Source organism: Physeter macrocephalus, unplaced genomic scaffold, assembly GCF_002837175.3.
Source record: "Physeter macrocephalus isolate SW-GA unplaced genomic scaffold, ASM283717v5 random_581, whole genome shotgun sequence".
In the NCBI taxonomy this organism is placed as follows: Eukaryota; Metazoa; Chordata; class Mammalia; order Artiodactyla; family Physeteridae; genus Physeter; species Physeter macrocephalus.
The window spans coordinates 6,201-22,415 of NW_021145941.1; the positions used below are offsets into that span (position 1 = coordinate 6,201).

The 16,215-nt window shown below is 55.0% G+C and overlaps 1 protein-coding gene across 3 annotated transcripts in view; it reads left to right on the top strand.

The window, feature by feature from the left end:
• The first annotated feature begins 4,308 nt into the window (after positions 1–4,308).
• Positions 4,309–16,215, top strand: part of POR (cytochrome p450 oxidoreductase) — a 29,634-nt gene continuing 17,727 nt past the window's right edge. Inside the window, exon 1 of one of the 3 annotated variants that reach the window (XM_028486040.2) lies at positions 4,309–4,533. In XM_028486040.2, the coding sequence (XP_028341841.1) occupies positions 4,355–4,533 (179 nt within the window). In that variant the 5' untranslated portion in view covers positions 4,309–4,354. Of the gene's footprint in view, positions 4,534–14,198; positions 14,261–16,215 lie in introns of those variants that run through there. The other 2 variants (XM_055083221.1, XM_028486041.1) reach the window with 2 other exon arrangements.

Here is a 16,215-nt window from a genome sequence, read left to right on the forward strand (position 1 = left end):
CGTCTGTCCCCGTTGGTGCAGCTTGGGGTGATTCTCAGTATCATCGTGGGATCATCTACATTCCTTTGATCTTCTACATTCCTTTTGATACTTTGTGTCTTTGCAAAGATGGGTTTTCAGGGGTTGTTTGGATCCAGCTACTCCTAAATGGAACGATTAGGTATTTCTCTTGGCCTAGGGATACCATGAAAATTTCACTGAAATGTCAGGGGTTCCACGAGCTGAGAAAGTTTGGGAACCTGTGCCCTGGAGGACTGCCACACGGGCTCACTCCCAGTCGCAAAGTTCTTCTCAATCTGCAGGCTTCACGTTAGTGGTTCATGCAAATTTTACATTCTGTGTGTTGTAGTGAATTCACTGACTCCCTTCATTCATTCCGCGGGGAGTTACGGAGCACTAGATTATGTGCCAAGCACTGTGCCAGGAAAGTGTGACGCCTGGAAGTGACGGTCGAGCGGGCCGAGGTCTGAAGACTGAATAGGAAGCAAGTAGAGGGGGAGCATGCCAGGCACATGTAAAGGCCCTGGGGCAGGGATGCAGTGACGCAGGCTGGAGGGGTGGGCAGGCGTGTCTGTGTGCACTTCAACGTGACGATGATGGTTTAACAGCTTGTTCTCGGCTTCAGCCCCCATGCACGCTGCTCCGATCCTAGTGGCAAGCGTAGGGTGAAGGTTTTTCCTCCCGGGTTGACTTCCTTCTTGCCAGCCTGCCAATCCTTCCTTCCCACCATGTGCCAGATACAGAGGTGCCTCTGACACAGATACACGTGTCCACTCAGTCTCCCCACTTAAACGGGTAGTGAGCACAGCCCTCCCCTGGGAAGCTGGCGCTCCTTTCTAGTTTGCCGCTTGGGTGAGCTGCTTACCCCTTGGACCCTCCGACTCCCGGTTGTAGATCAGATGCTCTTAGATTATGTGCCAAGCACTGTGCCAGGAAAGTGTGACGCCTGGAAGTGACGGTCGAGCCGAGGTCTGAAGACTGAATAGGAAGCAAGTAGAGGGGGAGCATGCCAGGCACATGTAAAGGCCCTGGGGCAGGGATGCAGTGACGCAGGCTGGAGGGGTGGGCAGGCGTGTCTGTGTGCACTTCAACGTGACGATGATGGTTTAACAGCTTGTTCTCGGCTTCAGCCCCCATGCACGCTGCTCCGATCCTAGTGGCAAGCGTAGGGTGAAGGTTTTTCCTCCCGGGTTGACTTCCTTCTTGCCAGCCTGCCAATCCTTCCTTCCCACCATGTGCCAGATACAGAGGTGCCTCTGACACAGATACACGTGTCCACTCAGTCTCCCCACTTAAACGGGTAGTGAGCACAGCCCTCCCCTGGGAAGCTGGCGCTCCTTTCTAGTTTGCCGCTTGGGTGAGCTGCTTACCCCTTGGACCCTCCGACTCCCGGTTGTAGATCAGATGCTCTGCAGGGTCCTTTCCACTGCCCTTCTGCAGCTTTTGTCTGTCTGACCTCAGAGTTAAAGCTGCTGGGGACATTCTCAGGTCTGTGGAGACCTCGGGTCTGAGTGCTGTCCGTGTCCAGCATGCTGGTGAGGGCCTGCTGCAGGGGGTCAGTCACATTCCCTGTGCGGAGCGCCTGGTCTTCTCTGCAGTGGCGCAGGAATTCGTGGTGTCCTGACTCTGAGCTCAAAGGGAGAGGCCTGGGATGCCGAAGGATGCAGCAAGTCAGGTGTTCAAGACAGAGGGAGAGGGGAGAAGAGTGAACATAGCCTAACAAACTGCATTGTAATCACGTGTCTGTGTTGTGCTTTCCAGAATCTAAAACCGCTCCATAATTGTATGCCACACTCTGCCAGCCCAGCTACTCTAAAATCTGATGCTCATTCACTGAACAGTTCTATTCAGGTACTATACCTGATGCTCATTATCTGCCCTTGTGGGCTGACCTTGTAGTGAGGGAGATGGCCAGTGGGGAAAACGTATAATATAATGTCAGGTAGTGATCAGGGCTGTGAGGGGGGAAGGGCAGGGAGGGTGACTAGATACTGTAGCGAGGCCAGGTCTCTCTGAGATGGTGACCTCTGAGCGGAGACCCGAATGAAGCAGGGGAGAGAACCCTGCAGGTTCTCTCTGCAGGAGGAACCCTGCAGAAGAGAGTCCAGGCGGCCATATTAACATGTGCAAAGGCCCTGGGGCACGAGCAGGCCCGGAGGCTTGAGGAGTGAGTAGTAAGGAGGGCAGCGTGACCGGGAAGTGTGAGGAAAGGGGAGAGCAGTGAGAATCGGGGTGGGAGTGGTACCCAGGGGTGAGATCGAATGGGACTAATCGACCAGGTTAAGGACGTTAGATTTTGTGCTGAGTGTGACATGAAGTCATCTGAGGGTTTTGATTAGGGAGGTGACGGAGTCTGACTGACTTTTTCGAAGCCTCCCTCTGGCTACTGTGTGGAGAGCGGCCTGTTAGGCCCCTCTCGCAGGGTCGGGCGAGTGGGAAGGCCGCCACGCAGCTCCCCCTGCCCCGCGCGCCGTCGCTTTAGACGCCTCCTCCAGGGCTGCGCTTTCTCTTCTGATGGCCGTGGTCGTCTGGTGCGCGTGTCAAGAAACAGTCATTTCGTTTGGTGGGCATCAGTCACCCCTCGGTAAAGTAAGGGGGCCGGGGGCCCTGAGTCAGAAAGGTGGCCGGACAGGGAGCGCGCGGTCGTTGCTGCGATGTGAGGGGCGCCAGCTGGGGGCTCTCCGGAGTCAGCACATCGGCCCTGCCCGGAACCCCCAGGCTTCCAGCCGGGCTCTGAGATCATGTGGGACAGGTCCCCTCCCCTCCGCTTCTCCATGGCAGTAGGCTTGTGGGCCAGATGACAGTGCCACCGCCAGGGTTGGATCGAAAGACGTGACTAACATTGAATAAACTTTCAGTGTGTTTATAAGTTAACGCTTAAATATAAACAGTACTCTCTGGGCACTAGAATTAAGATTGTGCTTTAACGTCAGATATCGAAAAGGGTAAGCTGAGATGACTCAGGAACTCAGCATGAGGAAAGCCCCTCAGATTAATAACAAAGCCAAGAACCAGCCTTGAGGGCCGTCCTGAACGGCCTGTTCCTGGCAGGTTGCACAGGTCAGCAGGGCTGATGCCCGGCCCTCAGATGACCGGGTGCTCAGCTGCAGGGCCCACCCTGTGCCTTCCTGGAGGCGGTGACAGCTAAGGGAAGTCAGATGTGAAGTAATCTCCCATTGCCCGAGTTGCCAAGCTGTGACTAAGGCATTCCTGACCGAGGCTGGAGCCGTGGTTGCAGTGAGAGCCACCCACTCCGTGACAGGGCGCAATGCCGATTCCGGAGCCGAGCCGGGCCTCGGTGATAAGAGGCAGAAATGCGCTGCTGGGTTTTAGGTCCTCTCACCTCGGTCTTGTTGACTCATATCTACATACCCGCCGGGTTTCAGTGGTGGAAGGACCAGTTGAGCACCTTCCAGGGAGCTAAGTAGGTTGGTGTGCTGGGCTCCCAAAGACCACCCTCTGGCTCAGTGACTCACCAGGACTTGCAGAACTCAGAAAAGCTGTTTCACTCCCAGTCACAGTTTATTACAGCAGAGGGAAACAGACTGAAGTCAGCAAAGGAAAGACTCCATAGGACAGAGTCTAGCAGGAGCCAGGCAGAAGCTTCCAGTTGTCCTCTGCCAGTGGAGTCACGCGACAGTGCTTGATTCTCCCAGCAGCCACGTGTGGAAGCCCACTCGAGCCTTGGTGTCCAGGGTTTTTATTGGGGGTCAGTCTTGGAGGCATCGGGCGCCCAAGTGCCTAAGCTCACCTCCTCAGTCTCCAGCACCTCAGAGGCGACACCAGTATGATGTGATCCGGAGCCCCAGGTGTTCCCCTAAATCACATCATTAGCATAAGCTAGGTGCGTGACCCAAGGTCTCAGGTATACGGAGACATCTTATCAGGTGGCACATTCCGAGGCCTCGGGTTGTTTCCTTGGAGCCATCCAAGGGCCGGGCCTGAAGACCTTCGGAATGTGCAGGGTTCGGGGCATCCCAGGCCTGCCACACGGCTGGGGAGAGGGTTTGCTGTGAAGCGGCCCCTCTATCGTGTGGAAGCAGTGCCTCTGCTGTGTCCTTGTGGGGCCGGAGAATGCTGGTACAGGGAGTCTGTGGCTTCCGTTCTCTGTGTTCGCAGGGGGCCCAGTCCTAGTTCCAGCCGTAGGCTGCACCCAGGTGTGCCCAGGGCTGTGCAGGCCACGTGTTCTCTTAGTCCTGGTCCAAGGCTGCAGCTGCTGCCCCGAGGCTCTGCTAGTTGCTGCAGCCCTTGGGACGTGAGCCCCAGACCACAGCCATCAGGGGGCTCCCCAGCAGGCCTCAGATGGACCCTGCTGACGTCTGTCGTTCTGTCTCCCAACAGTTTCTTGATCAACATGGGAGACTCCAGTGCGGAGGCTGGCGCCACTGCATCTGACACGGTGGCTGAAGAAGTGTCCCTTTTCAGCACGACAGACATGATCTTGTTTTCCCTCATTGTGGGTCTCCTGACATACTGGTTCCTCTTCAGGAAGAAGAAAGACGAAGTCCCCGAGTTCACCAAAATTGAGACCACGTAAGTGACTCGCTCGGGACCCCTCTGGAGCACATCTCTGCCATCCCAGCAGTGCCTGGGCAGGAGCGAGCCGGCTGAGAGATGCAGGGTCTCTCGTATCGTGTTGGGCTGCGTCTTGGGTTTTGCCTTATTGCTGGGCTCTGCTTTGCATCCACCTTCATAATCGCTTATGTTTATACTGCACTTCACTGTCTTCAGGGTCCTTTGATACCTGTTTCTTATTCAGGCTTCACAGGAACCATTCAGAGTAGAAGGCACCTTGCACAGACAGGTGACCTGAGGCTCAGGGCGTTAAAGGTCGTCAGCGTAGGGCAAGGTGTGGGGAAGGGGCACAGAGCTTCCATGCCCCCTCTGGGGTGCCGCCCTCCCAGCACCTCCATGTGTTCGGCACCCCCGAAACTCTCCAAACCCCATCCTTTTGGGTTTTTATGAAGGTTTTGTTATGTAGGCATAATTGATTAAATCATTGACCACTGGGGATTAATTCAGCCTCCAGGCCCGCTCCCCTCCCCGGAGGTCAGTGACCCTAAATGAAGGCAGTGACCCTGCCCTCACCGGGCTCTTGTGGGTGACGGTTATGACGTCACCTAGCACTGGTCCTGCCGCAAGGCAGCTGCTTAGTGTTTGTGTCAGAAAGTATCTCGTACCAAGCACTACGCTGGGTGCTACAAGTATGCAAAGGTGGCCTTTATATTAAAGAGGCTAAGAAGTCAGGACGTTGAAAGATACTTTTGAAAAATGGTTTGTGAAATGCTTTCGCGTGCGTGATCTAATCAGAGCCTCTGCGACAGCAGTGCCCACTCGGTGCGGTGGGTGGGGGGGGGCGCCGGCCTCATCGCTCATGTTGGAGGGAGAGGCCAGGCAGCCGGGACACACAGGGTCTGGGGACTCCAAGAAGGAATTTCCCCTTGGAGTGATCGGGAAGGTGTGCTGCTGGAGGAGGGCCACACCCCGAGGCTTCGAGGGCTCTGTCAGCAGAGGGCCAGAGGGAAGCTGGGAGGCTGGGCAGGTGAGCAGGGTCCAGCCTGTTCCCTCGGGGCTGGACAGGTCCATTCCTGGTGTGGCAAAGTAGTTTTGCTGAGAAGATATGGCACTCGGGATAAGGGGGCCAGTGTCCAGGGCCCAGTTTACAGTAGCCCTGCGTTCCCTTGTCTGTAGGATGGAGGTGTGTCCCCGCCCCCATCCCCAAGTGAGGCTGAGCCGCGGGAGAGCATGGGGCTGCCAGCCTCCCTGTCCCCAAGATCTCTGGCCTTGCAAGATGGACTTGAAACAAAACTCCTGGACTTGCATCTTGTAGATTCTAATTGTTTCTCTTTGCCGGGATGCTGAAGCGATTATTTCCCTCTTCATAATCCTAAAATTTTAACCCTATATGTTTAAATCCCCTTCTCATCCCTTATTATATCATGTTGGATACCCCATGGCCAGGCGTTCTACGTGTACACTGTACAGGGAAACTGTTATAGTGCAGTGGTTAGGTTCTAGGCCCTGACACTGGGTCATGAAGTGTCATCAGGTTTGAGTCCTGACTCTACCATGTATCAGCCATATGACATTTGCCCTTAATATGACGTTAATCTTTTGAAGTCCATGTCCTCAACTGTAAATTGGAGATAATAATAGAACTTACCTTACAGGGTTGTAAAAATTAAACGGCATAAACCGTCGTAGAGCTCTTTGCCCAGGTCCTGGAGCCCTCCAATGGTATGTATTTATGGTGTGCGGGCTTCTCATTGCGGTGGCTTCTCTTGCTGCAGAGTACAGGCTCTAGGGCATGTGGGCTTCAGTAGTTGTGGCACGTGGGCTCAGTAGTTGTGGCTCACGAGCTTAGTTGCTCTGCAGCACGTGGGATCTTCCCGGACCTGGGATCGAACCCGTGTCCCCTGCATTGGCAGGCGGATTCTTCACCACTGCACCACCAGGGAAGTCCCTATTCTTATTATTAATACCACCTCCGGTCTTACAAGAGCCCTCCAAGGACACCATTATTACCCCATTTTGCAGAGGAGGAAACTGAGGCACTAGTGATTGAGGAGTTTGCCCAAGGCCACCTAACTCACAAGTAGCAGAGCTGCCTTTTGAACCCAGATCTACAAGCTCCACACCCCCTGTTTTCCCCGCTTTGCCATGCTGCCTTCCGTCTCTTAAGAGGTAGTTAATATCCCTATTTCAAAGGTGAGAAAACTGAGATTCAGAGAGGTCACTTAGCTGATACATCTGGGCCACCAGCTAGATGGTGGCCGCCACCTCCTGCTAGAAATCCCGCACTGTTGTCCCTGCCCACTTGTACTTTCAGTGAACACAGGTGGTTTTGGCCACGGCACGGTGCCGCCCTTACCCCACCAGGTCAGCGGAGGGTGATTAGCGTGGGGACTGTACGCGCCCAGGGTTGTATCAGGAGTTCTCACCACGACCGACCCCCAGTGGCTTCTAGTTGGTCTTTTAAGGCCTCTTCAGGCCTTCACCACCTGGGATGGTGAGTCCAAACCTTGGGGCATGGATGTTTTTTAAAAACCAAGCCAATGGGCACAACTGTGTCTGAGCAGCAAGCACAGGACACACACCTGCAGCCCCCGACCCTGGACTTACAGGTGCAGGGGATTCAGAAGGAGTCCCTGTGTTCACAGGTGACTCTCCCAGGCATGCTGGCCTCTGGGGCCCTCACCACCAGGCCGGATTTGGCTTCAGAACCTCAGGAGCCCAGGGAGGGCTTAGAGGGACGGTCAGTTCTGGAAGGCCTCCTGGGTTTTTTTCATCAACTATTTACTGAAGTACTGAAGTATATAATAGGCAGACATAAAAGTATACAGATCATAAGCACTCAGTTTGTCACAAAACAGATAGAATCATGTAAGAAACGACCCCTCTTCCCCCTCCAATCCCACCACCCCCAGGTCACCCACTCTCCTGACTTCTCGTGACATAGACGAGTGTTGTCTGTGTCCCGGGATATGTAGTATTTGGCCATTCTTTCTGAGATTTCTCCATGTCCTGTGTAGTCGTAGATCTCTCGTTCTCATTGTTGCGTAGTGTTCTGTTGTGGGAATAAACTGTAATTTATTCATTCCCATCATGATGGCCCTTTAGATTGCTTCCAGCCTGGGGCACTGTTACCAACAGTCCTGCAGGGAACATCCTGGTACATGTGGATGTGGTTCCCGTGTGGACGTAGCTCTGTTGGGTGTGTGTTGGATGTGGAGTTGGGGGTCAGAGGGAAGGCTCAGGTGCAGCTCTGTTAGATATAGCCAGTTTTCCAGCATCCAGTCCCACCCCCAGCATGTGGGGTTTCAGTTGCTGCCCATCCTCACCAACACTTATTTTTGTCAATTAAAAAATTTTAGCCATTCTAGGGAATTCCCTGGTGGCCCAGTGGTTAGGACCCCATGCTTTCACTGTCACGGGCCCAGGTTCGATCCCTGGTCAGGGAACTAAGATCGCACAAGCCGTGCAGTGCAGCCAAAAAATTTTTTTTTAATTAAAATGAAATGAAATAAAATTTTAGCCATTCTAATGGGCATGTGGTGGTAATTGTTTTAACTGCATTTCTCTGATGTCCAGTGACCTTTTCATATGTTTATGGCCACTGAGGTATCTTTTGTGACGGTACATTCAAGACTTGGCCCATTTTTTTCCTGTCGGGCTATTGGCCTTCTTGTTGATTTGTTACAGTTCTTTATATATTCTAGATCTGAGTCCTCTGTTAGATATCTATTTATTGTCAATATCTTTCTGTAAAGTTGCCTTTTTACTCTCTTCATAGTGTCTTTTTGTGATCAGAAGTTGTTGCCTTAAACTGGCCCAGTTTTTCAACCTTTTGGTTGGCCTTCACCTTTACGGTTAATGCTCTTGTGTTCAGTTTAAGAACTCTTATCTTATGGTCATGAAGCTTTTCTTTTGTATTTTCTTCTAAAAGCTTCACTCTTGTACTTCTTATTCTTAGATCTGCCATCCAGCTGAAATTGATTTTGGTATCAGCAGATTGTCAAGGCGCTTCGAAAATCATTTTTTCCTGTGGTTATCCATCCACCTGACCCAGCACCATTTATTGAAAAGGGTTATTCTTTTCTCACTGCACTAAAGCATCCCTGTAGATATAAATCAGGTGACCGTATAGATGGGGGTTGATTTCTAGACTACTTGTTCTGTTGATCTCTTTTCTGTCCTTTCGCCAATGCCACATGTTCTGCTTTCTATGATTTTATAGTAACTCTTGACTTGGTAACTGGTAGTCTAGGTCCTCCAGCTTTGTTCTTCTCTTTTAAGATTCTCTTGGCTTTTTTTGGTCCCTGGGCATTTCCATATAACTTTTAGAATCAGCTTGTCAAAGTCCACCAAAACAAACAAAAAAACCTTCTGGGATTTTAGTTGAGATTGGGTGGAATCTATAAATTAATTGGCATCTTCCAGTATTGAGCCTTCTAATCAGTGAACATGATTTTATCCCCCGGGGAGCGGGTTCGCGCCCCGGTCTGGGAGGATCCCACATGCCGCGGAGCGACTGGGCCCGTGAGCCACGGCCGCTGAGCCTGCGCGTCCGGAGCCTGTGCTCCGCAACGGGAGAGGCCACAACAGAGGGAGGCCCGCATACCACAAAAAAAAAAAAAAAAAGTTAATATCCCCCGGGGAGGTCTTTGGAATGGTTTATAATAGCAATTAAACACTGGTTAAAGAGGAGCAGTTATGAGCAGCGCATTCTCTTAATCATAATCATTTTAAAAGTCGCTCTTTCATCTCTCCTCCCACTGGCCCCTCAGCCTTTGCTCAGCTTGTACCTCTGGGCAGAGCCCTGGGGCCAGGGCAGCTCCTGATGGAAGGAACCCCGGAGGGATGGTGGCTCCCAGAGGAGTCTGAAGCTCGGGGAGCCTCTCTGGGGCCCCAAGCGCTTTGTTCGTGCATGTAATGCAACACTCCTCTGGCTGGGTGGGAATTTGTTTCTATTTCTGTCTCCCGTAATGCAGAGGGAGCATCCCATTCCTGTCTGGGTCCCTCGCTCTGTGCAGGGCCTGTCGGAGTGCAGAGACTCAGAGAAAGGCCGTTGAATTAGTAAATGCTAAACCTGCATGTGTGTCTGCCTCTAAGGCAAACTAGCTCACAGTCTGGGTGTGGCTTATGTTAAAATTTTTTTAATTTTTAAATTAGAACATTGAAAACCCTGGCAATTCCACATAAAAGTCACTTATAGCTTCTTTTGAAAAAAACAAAAAAACAGAGGACCTGACCCCAGGGTGCCCACCGTGACACCTGCCAGCTGGGGCTGAGGCTGAGCGGGGCCACCCTTCTAGTTGGGGCCTGCACCACAGCCTGTGCCCCCCAGCCAGCCCTAGCTGTCCTCCTCGGCTCTGCTCACAGCCCCCCACCCCCCTGCAGTCTGCTTCACTTGCAGCGCCTGAGTGCTTTAAAGAAAAACAAAGCTTTTTATTATGGAACGCTGCAAGCGAACACCAGAGCATGGAGCATAGGAGAGGGGACTCATGCACCTGTCACCCAGTTTCAACAACTGTCCGCTCCTGGCCAGTCTTGCTTCCTTCCCCTTCCCCACTGTTGCTGGATTATCTTAAAGCAAGCATATAATTTCATAATTAATCCTATAATTCATATGAATTATGAATAAAGAAATATGATTTCATAGGAAATTGGAAATATTTCCTATGAAATTATGTGGAAATATGAACTACAAGAATATTTCAGTCCTCTCAAATTCAGGGACTCCCCTTTTTAAACCTAACACAGAGAGCTATCCTCCCACCCCTGTAAGTTCACAGTACGTCTCAGTATCATTGGATACTCAGCCGGCATTGTTCGTAGCTCCCTGAGTGACTGATCAATTTTTTTTAACCTTTTTTTTTTTTTTTTTTTTTAATTCAGGATCTAAACCCACACATTGCAATTGATTACTGAATCTTTTAAGTCTCTCTTTTGGAGGTCAGGTCTATTGAGGTATAATTTACATGCAGTAAAATTCACCTTTTTAAAGTGTACAGTTTGATGCATCCTGACAGGAGTGTGCTGTTGTGTAACCAGTGTTGCACTAAAGATACAGGACACTCCACACCTCAGAAAGCGCCGCCCAGGTCCCATTGCAGTCGCCACCCCCCAGCCCCACCTCTGGCAACCACCGATCTGATTTTTGTCCCTGTAGTTTTGCCTTTTCCAGACTGTCATGCAAACGGGGTTATGTCGTCACAGCCTCTGGTGCCAGGCTGCTTCCGCTTAACAGAATGTCAGGTCTCTCTCAGTCCGTGGGCTTCCTTCCATCCCTGTGATTCCCTCGCGGCATTTTCGTTGAAGAACCCAGATCATTTGTTTCCCAAAGTTTCCCACAGTCTAGAATTTTGCTGCCTGCATCCCACTGGGGGTTGCTTCTGAGAAGCCACAAAAGAGCTCATTTTCCTCCGTGACCTTCGTTTGACGGCCTGCTCTTGCCAGAAAGGCCGGGAAAGCCAGGAGTCGAGGCTACCGGCATCATCTCTATCCGTCTTTATCTCCTTTTTCCACACCCAGCTCAGGGCCACTCTTTCTAGAGAGGGTCCTTGGCTCTGCCGAGCACGACGATAGAAACACCAATGGGTTTTACAAAGAGAAGAGCTCAAGGAAAGGCCCCTGTGGCCGTGGAGGGTGGACAGTGCCCGAAGTGTCCTGCATCTGTGGAAATGGCGAGGCTGTGGGCTCAGGACATTCACGCCGCCCTGCAAGCACAGGCGTGGGTTTTCTGATGCCACCTGACCACCAAGGGACCCCTCCTGTCCCTTGATGAGATTGGGGTAGTTTTGCCGTTCTAGCCAGTGCCCGAAATCTTGAACGTGGCCCGTCTGGGAAAGTGCTGCAGAGCCGAGTGTCATCGGACCTTCTGACCTCTCTGGGCATTACCAGGGCACTCCGTGCTGGTGGCTCCATCTCTGTGGGCCAGGCACCAGGGCACAGGGACATGCGGCATCCTTGGGGGCTCACATGCAGTTGGGGCACGTGAGGATGGTACAGTGACGATGCTCGAACGGGCGCCACTGGGGAGGGGGCTATGTCAGGATGGAGGCGGCCCCCGAGCTGAGTCCGGGAGGCTGAGTAGGAAGCTGGGCCAGGGCTGCATGTGCAGAAGCCCAGGGCAAGGAAAGCAGGGCCTGCTCTGGGAAGGGCGCATCTTGGTAGAGCCTGGGTGTAAGTCACCAAGGGAATCAGGGGTCATGAAGGGAACTGAGATAGAGCAGAGGCCGGAGGATGGATCTACAGGGCCTTGGGGTTTTATCTCACCCTCGTGGGGAGCCGACGGGAGGGCTGGTGCCAGGGCAGCCCTGAGACCAGCCATTCCTGAATGCAGTTTGGAGTGGATTGGAGGAGGCGTTGGCACTGACCGGGGTCCGCGGTACAGACAGCAAGCAGGGCACGGAGAGCAGCAGTGCCAGTGGCCCAGAGAGAGGATGTGTGCTGGAGCTTTCCAACACTTTAATTCGTGCATCCCTGTTTTACAAGAGGCAAAGCTGATTCGGGGGGAGGTGAGTAGCTTACCCAGGGCTGAGAAGGAAAAAGCCCCAGAGCAGGACTTCACTCCGCATGCCTTGCCCCCACTCCTGCTAGCCCCCCGCCCCGGCCCTGTCGCCATCGCCCCTCCCACCCCACTCTCCTTTCAGGGCCACTTTGTCTGTGACTAGAGCCACGTCATCCCAGTGTCGGAGGATGTGGCTTTTCCTCTGTCCTGGACAGGCTGGGTGACCCTGAGCAGTTTCTCGGGCCTCGGTCTCTGCACAGTAGCACTAGCCCTGCCTGGCACCCAACTGGCCCAAGAGAGGGCAGGCCACCCGGGCCGCGGTATGCTGTGGAGTCCCGACAGGCACGGTGCTGAATACGTGTTGACAGCTGTGTGGGCAGGGGGCCCACCAGGGGAACAGCAGCCCCCTCGAGCCTTGGATCACCCTAAGTGACAGGGAGGAGGCTCCCTGGGAGGGGCAGTGGAGTGAGAACGGGGCTGCCGTGTCCTGCATCCTGACCGATGGGGTGGTCAGGGGAGGCGCAGCCTTGCTCTGCACGGTGGGGGCAGATGCGAAGCCGCGGGGGCGCTGGGCTTCCACAGGCTTGGAGCTGCTGCTTCAGCCCCGAGCCTCACTCCCCTCCGCCGTCACATGGGGTAGAATCCTTTGCCACTTCACAGGGTGGGGACAATTAAATGAAGTAAAAGAAAAAGCATGCAGGAGGTACCCAGTAAGTCGTAGTTCCTAGTCCCTTTCTTGTCGTTGACCAGCGGCCTCTCACACCTGCTTCAACCTCCCACCTGTCCTCCCTGCCTTCCGTTGGCGCTGGTTCCCGTTCTTGGCCCCGTCCATGGAGAGAGCTGCTGTTTTTTGTTTAAGCTCCAGTGAACCACTTTGTCTGCACCAAAGGCAGCTCTTCCAAACCATTAGCTTTCTGCCACGAGGCTCCGGGCGGCTCTGCCCCGTTCCAGCCGCCTGCTTAGCTCTCGTCCCCTCTCCCGTTGTGCTGCCCTGGGGACCAGAGAACTTGTCGCCACACGCTAGGCTCTGGAAGGGAGCCGTTCAAAAGCAACCGCCCCGTGTGTCGCCAAGGGCAGGGGAAAGTCTCAGAAGAAATCAGTTCTGCTCTGCAGAAAATTTAAATTTCAGAATAACCCTTCTGAGCCCTGCCTGGGACTGGAAACAAAATGAATCGTGCTGGGCCATCGTGGTTCATCTCTGTCCAAGTGACTCAGTGCTTTTGTCCACCCTGCCCCTCGCTTCCCCAACTGCGGGCTGCAGTTGACTTCCGAAGCCTGAACCAGAGACGCTCCTGCTCCCAATTTGGGAGCAGAGAGCCCTAATTGGAACCATTTGTGCTCCATTCTGGAGCGGCGTGGTCTCTGGGCTCCGCGCCTGGGTCGGCTGCGGCCTCTCCTGATGGGCCGTTTGTACTTGGATGCCTTCGAAGGGGGCTCCTCACTTGCAAACGTCTCAGCAGCGAATGCGGTGCCCACCTTGCTGGACGTTCCCGGCGCCGCGCGACGGGAGGCCGAGACGTGCTGGTTCCAGAGCGCGCTCTGCCCCCAGGTGACTGGACCCAGCGTCGCAGGCTCCGTTACCACAGTTCTTCTGTAGGGAGGGAGGTGGGAACCAGATCTAATTTAATATGATCCCGAGGCGCCCCGGCAGCAGGCTCGCTGCACTGCCTTTATGGGGAAACGGCCCTGCCGTAGCAACCTGCACCACCGCCTTCCAGGGTCCAGAGGAGCCTTGTTCCGCCTGCACGACTTACTTTTTTCTTTCTTTTTTTTTTTTAATTGGAAAGGGGGAGGATGTGGGGAGAAAGGGCTCTGATATAAACAGTTACCAAGGAGACCCGAGCCGGGGTTGGAGAGGTTTCCTCCTTCCCTCGGTCCACACAGAAGGAGGAGGGGTGTGTGCCAGACGCAGGGGCTCACGGGAGGTTCCAGCCCAGAGTCCCGGTTCCTCCCTGCTGGAGCCGCCAGACGCAGCGGCTCTCCCGGGCTGCGGGGACCGAGGCAGGCAGGGGCTCAGCACGGCTTCCGAGGGCACCAGGGCGCCCGGGAGGATGGTCAGTGTCCGCGGGCCAGTCTGCCCGCTGCCAGCACTGGTGGAGAATGGACAGAGCCCGACTCGCTAGCTGCTGGCTCCCCGCCCGTTTCCAGGAGAGCAGCAAGCTGCCTTGTCCCTTCAGGCCAGAGTTGAGAGTAAGAAACCATGGGGTGCGCGTACTCATCTCTGCAGGACGAGCCCATGCTGAGAAGGTCAGTTCCAGACAGTGTCCGGGCCGACGGCGTGGACGCCCGCGGGCACCCTACTCAGTGTGGCTGGACCTTCTTCCCGGGCAGGGCTGCCTGGAGGCACGAGGAGGGCGCCGTGTAGAGGTGACCGCAGACTCGGGGGCAGGCCCGGGGGGCTCCTTCGGTCCTGGTTTGCAGGCTGCATTTCTCTGCTTCCAGAGGAAGGGGTTTAGACCGGTACCCAGAAGGGCCCCCATCACCCACCCCTCGGCCTGTGAAAGATCGGGTTCCGAGCGCCAATCCCGGCATGAAGCTGTCAGGAGGGGTGAAGCCAGCCCAGGGCGCCCAGGTGCGGACCTGCCCGGGGCCCGGCAGCCGGGCGTCGCGGTGGGCAGCGGCGGAACCCGCCTGGTGTAACCGGTGGGAGCGCGGGGAGCTGCCCCGCGCCGGGCATGACGAGGGGCACGGACAGCGTCCTCCCCGCCTCCGCGGTTTCCCTTTGCCCTCGTGGGGCTGTGGGCGTGATCCTCCTCCTCCCCGCGGGCCGAAGCGAATGACGGGACCAGTGCCGCCTTCAGAAGGGCACGCCCTTCTCAGGAGCACCCTTCCCCTGGGGGCGGGGGGCCCTAGCACCTCCTGCCCGCCCTCTGACACCCCAGGGAGAGCTGCGTGGGTGCCCCCCAGCCCTCCTCCCCAGAGCTCAGCTCCCACCCGCTGCTTGGGTCTCATCCAGGAGCCCCTAGGCTGCCGGCTGCCACGGCTTTCCCTCCTGGGAGCCATTTTCCTCTCTGAGAATAGAGCCCAGCTCTTCCGCGAGGCCTTTCCTGGGTTCTTCGGCCGCAGTGCCTCCTCGCTCAGAAGCCCCGCGGCATGGCGTCCGCCCCGTCCATTTGGTCTTCGCACACCTCTCCCTGTTGAAATCACAGAGTGACCCAGACAGCTTTCTTCTGCCCTCCTTATCCTCGAGAGTTAAACAAGTATCCAGGTGCTGAGCGCGACCATGGGGTGACTGCAGACGCCGAGATGAAGTGTTTTCCATAGAGGAACCCGAGGCCTCAAGAGGCCCGACTCGTCCGGTCACAGGCCCATTCGGTGGCAGAACCAGAATTTGAACCCAAGTCTCTGCTCCTGGTGTGTGGCCCCTCCCCTGACTCCGTGATTCTCCTGGGCCCTTTCTCCAGCCTGGCGATGGGCCCTGGGAAGGTGGAGGCTGCCTCGTTTAGGCTCATGCCCTCGGCACCACCCAGTGCACACGTCACCCGGAGATGGAGAAAGGGCAACCGGGCGCTCCCTGGGCGGTGGGGTCCCTCTCTCTGGTCCCTTTCTTCAGCAAGGCCCCAAATCTGCTCAGATGTAGCTTCTGTGGAAACCTCTGCCCTTTGAGAAAAGAGAGCTTTTCTACTGACGTCAGACTCTCTCATGTGGGTAGGAGAGCCTCCAAAGGCCTCCAGGCCGCCTCAGCCAACCTTCTGCTGGGCGGAGACTCAGGACTGACCGCCCGAGAAGCCCATAAAACGTCATGTGCTGAGTGCCAGGCATTGTGCTGATTGCAAAGAGATACACAGATAGCTCCCCCCAGATTGTGAAACCCAGGCCTCAAGTTGAGCAATGAGAATACGCTGAGGCAAGTGCCTGTACGGAGTTCCTGAAGACGTCCTGAAGACGGTGACAAACAGTCTTATGTCTGAGCGGCAGGGAAAGGTGCTCTGGAGAGGAGCTTAGGCCTGGTGTCTTCAGGGATAAGCAGGAGTTGGTGGCAAAGGGTTAGAAGAAGGACGTTCTAGGCCACGGCGTGGTGGGTCCAAGGGCACAAGGGAACCAGGGAACGGCGGGCTGGTCATTGAGGCCCGGGGGGCTCCTTCGGTCCTGGTTTGCAGGCTGCATTTCTCTGCTTCCAGAGGAAGGGGTTTAGACCGGAACCCAGAAGGGCCCCCATCACCCACCCCTCGGCCTGTGAAAGATCGGGTTCCGAGCGCCAA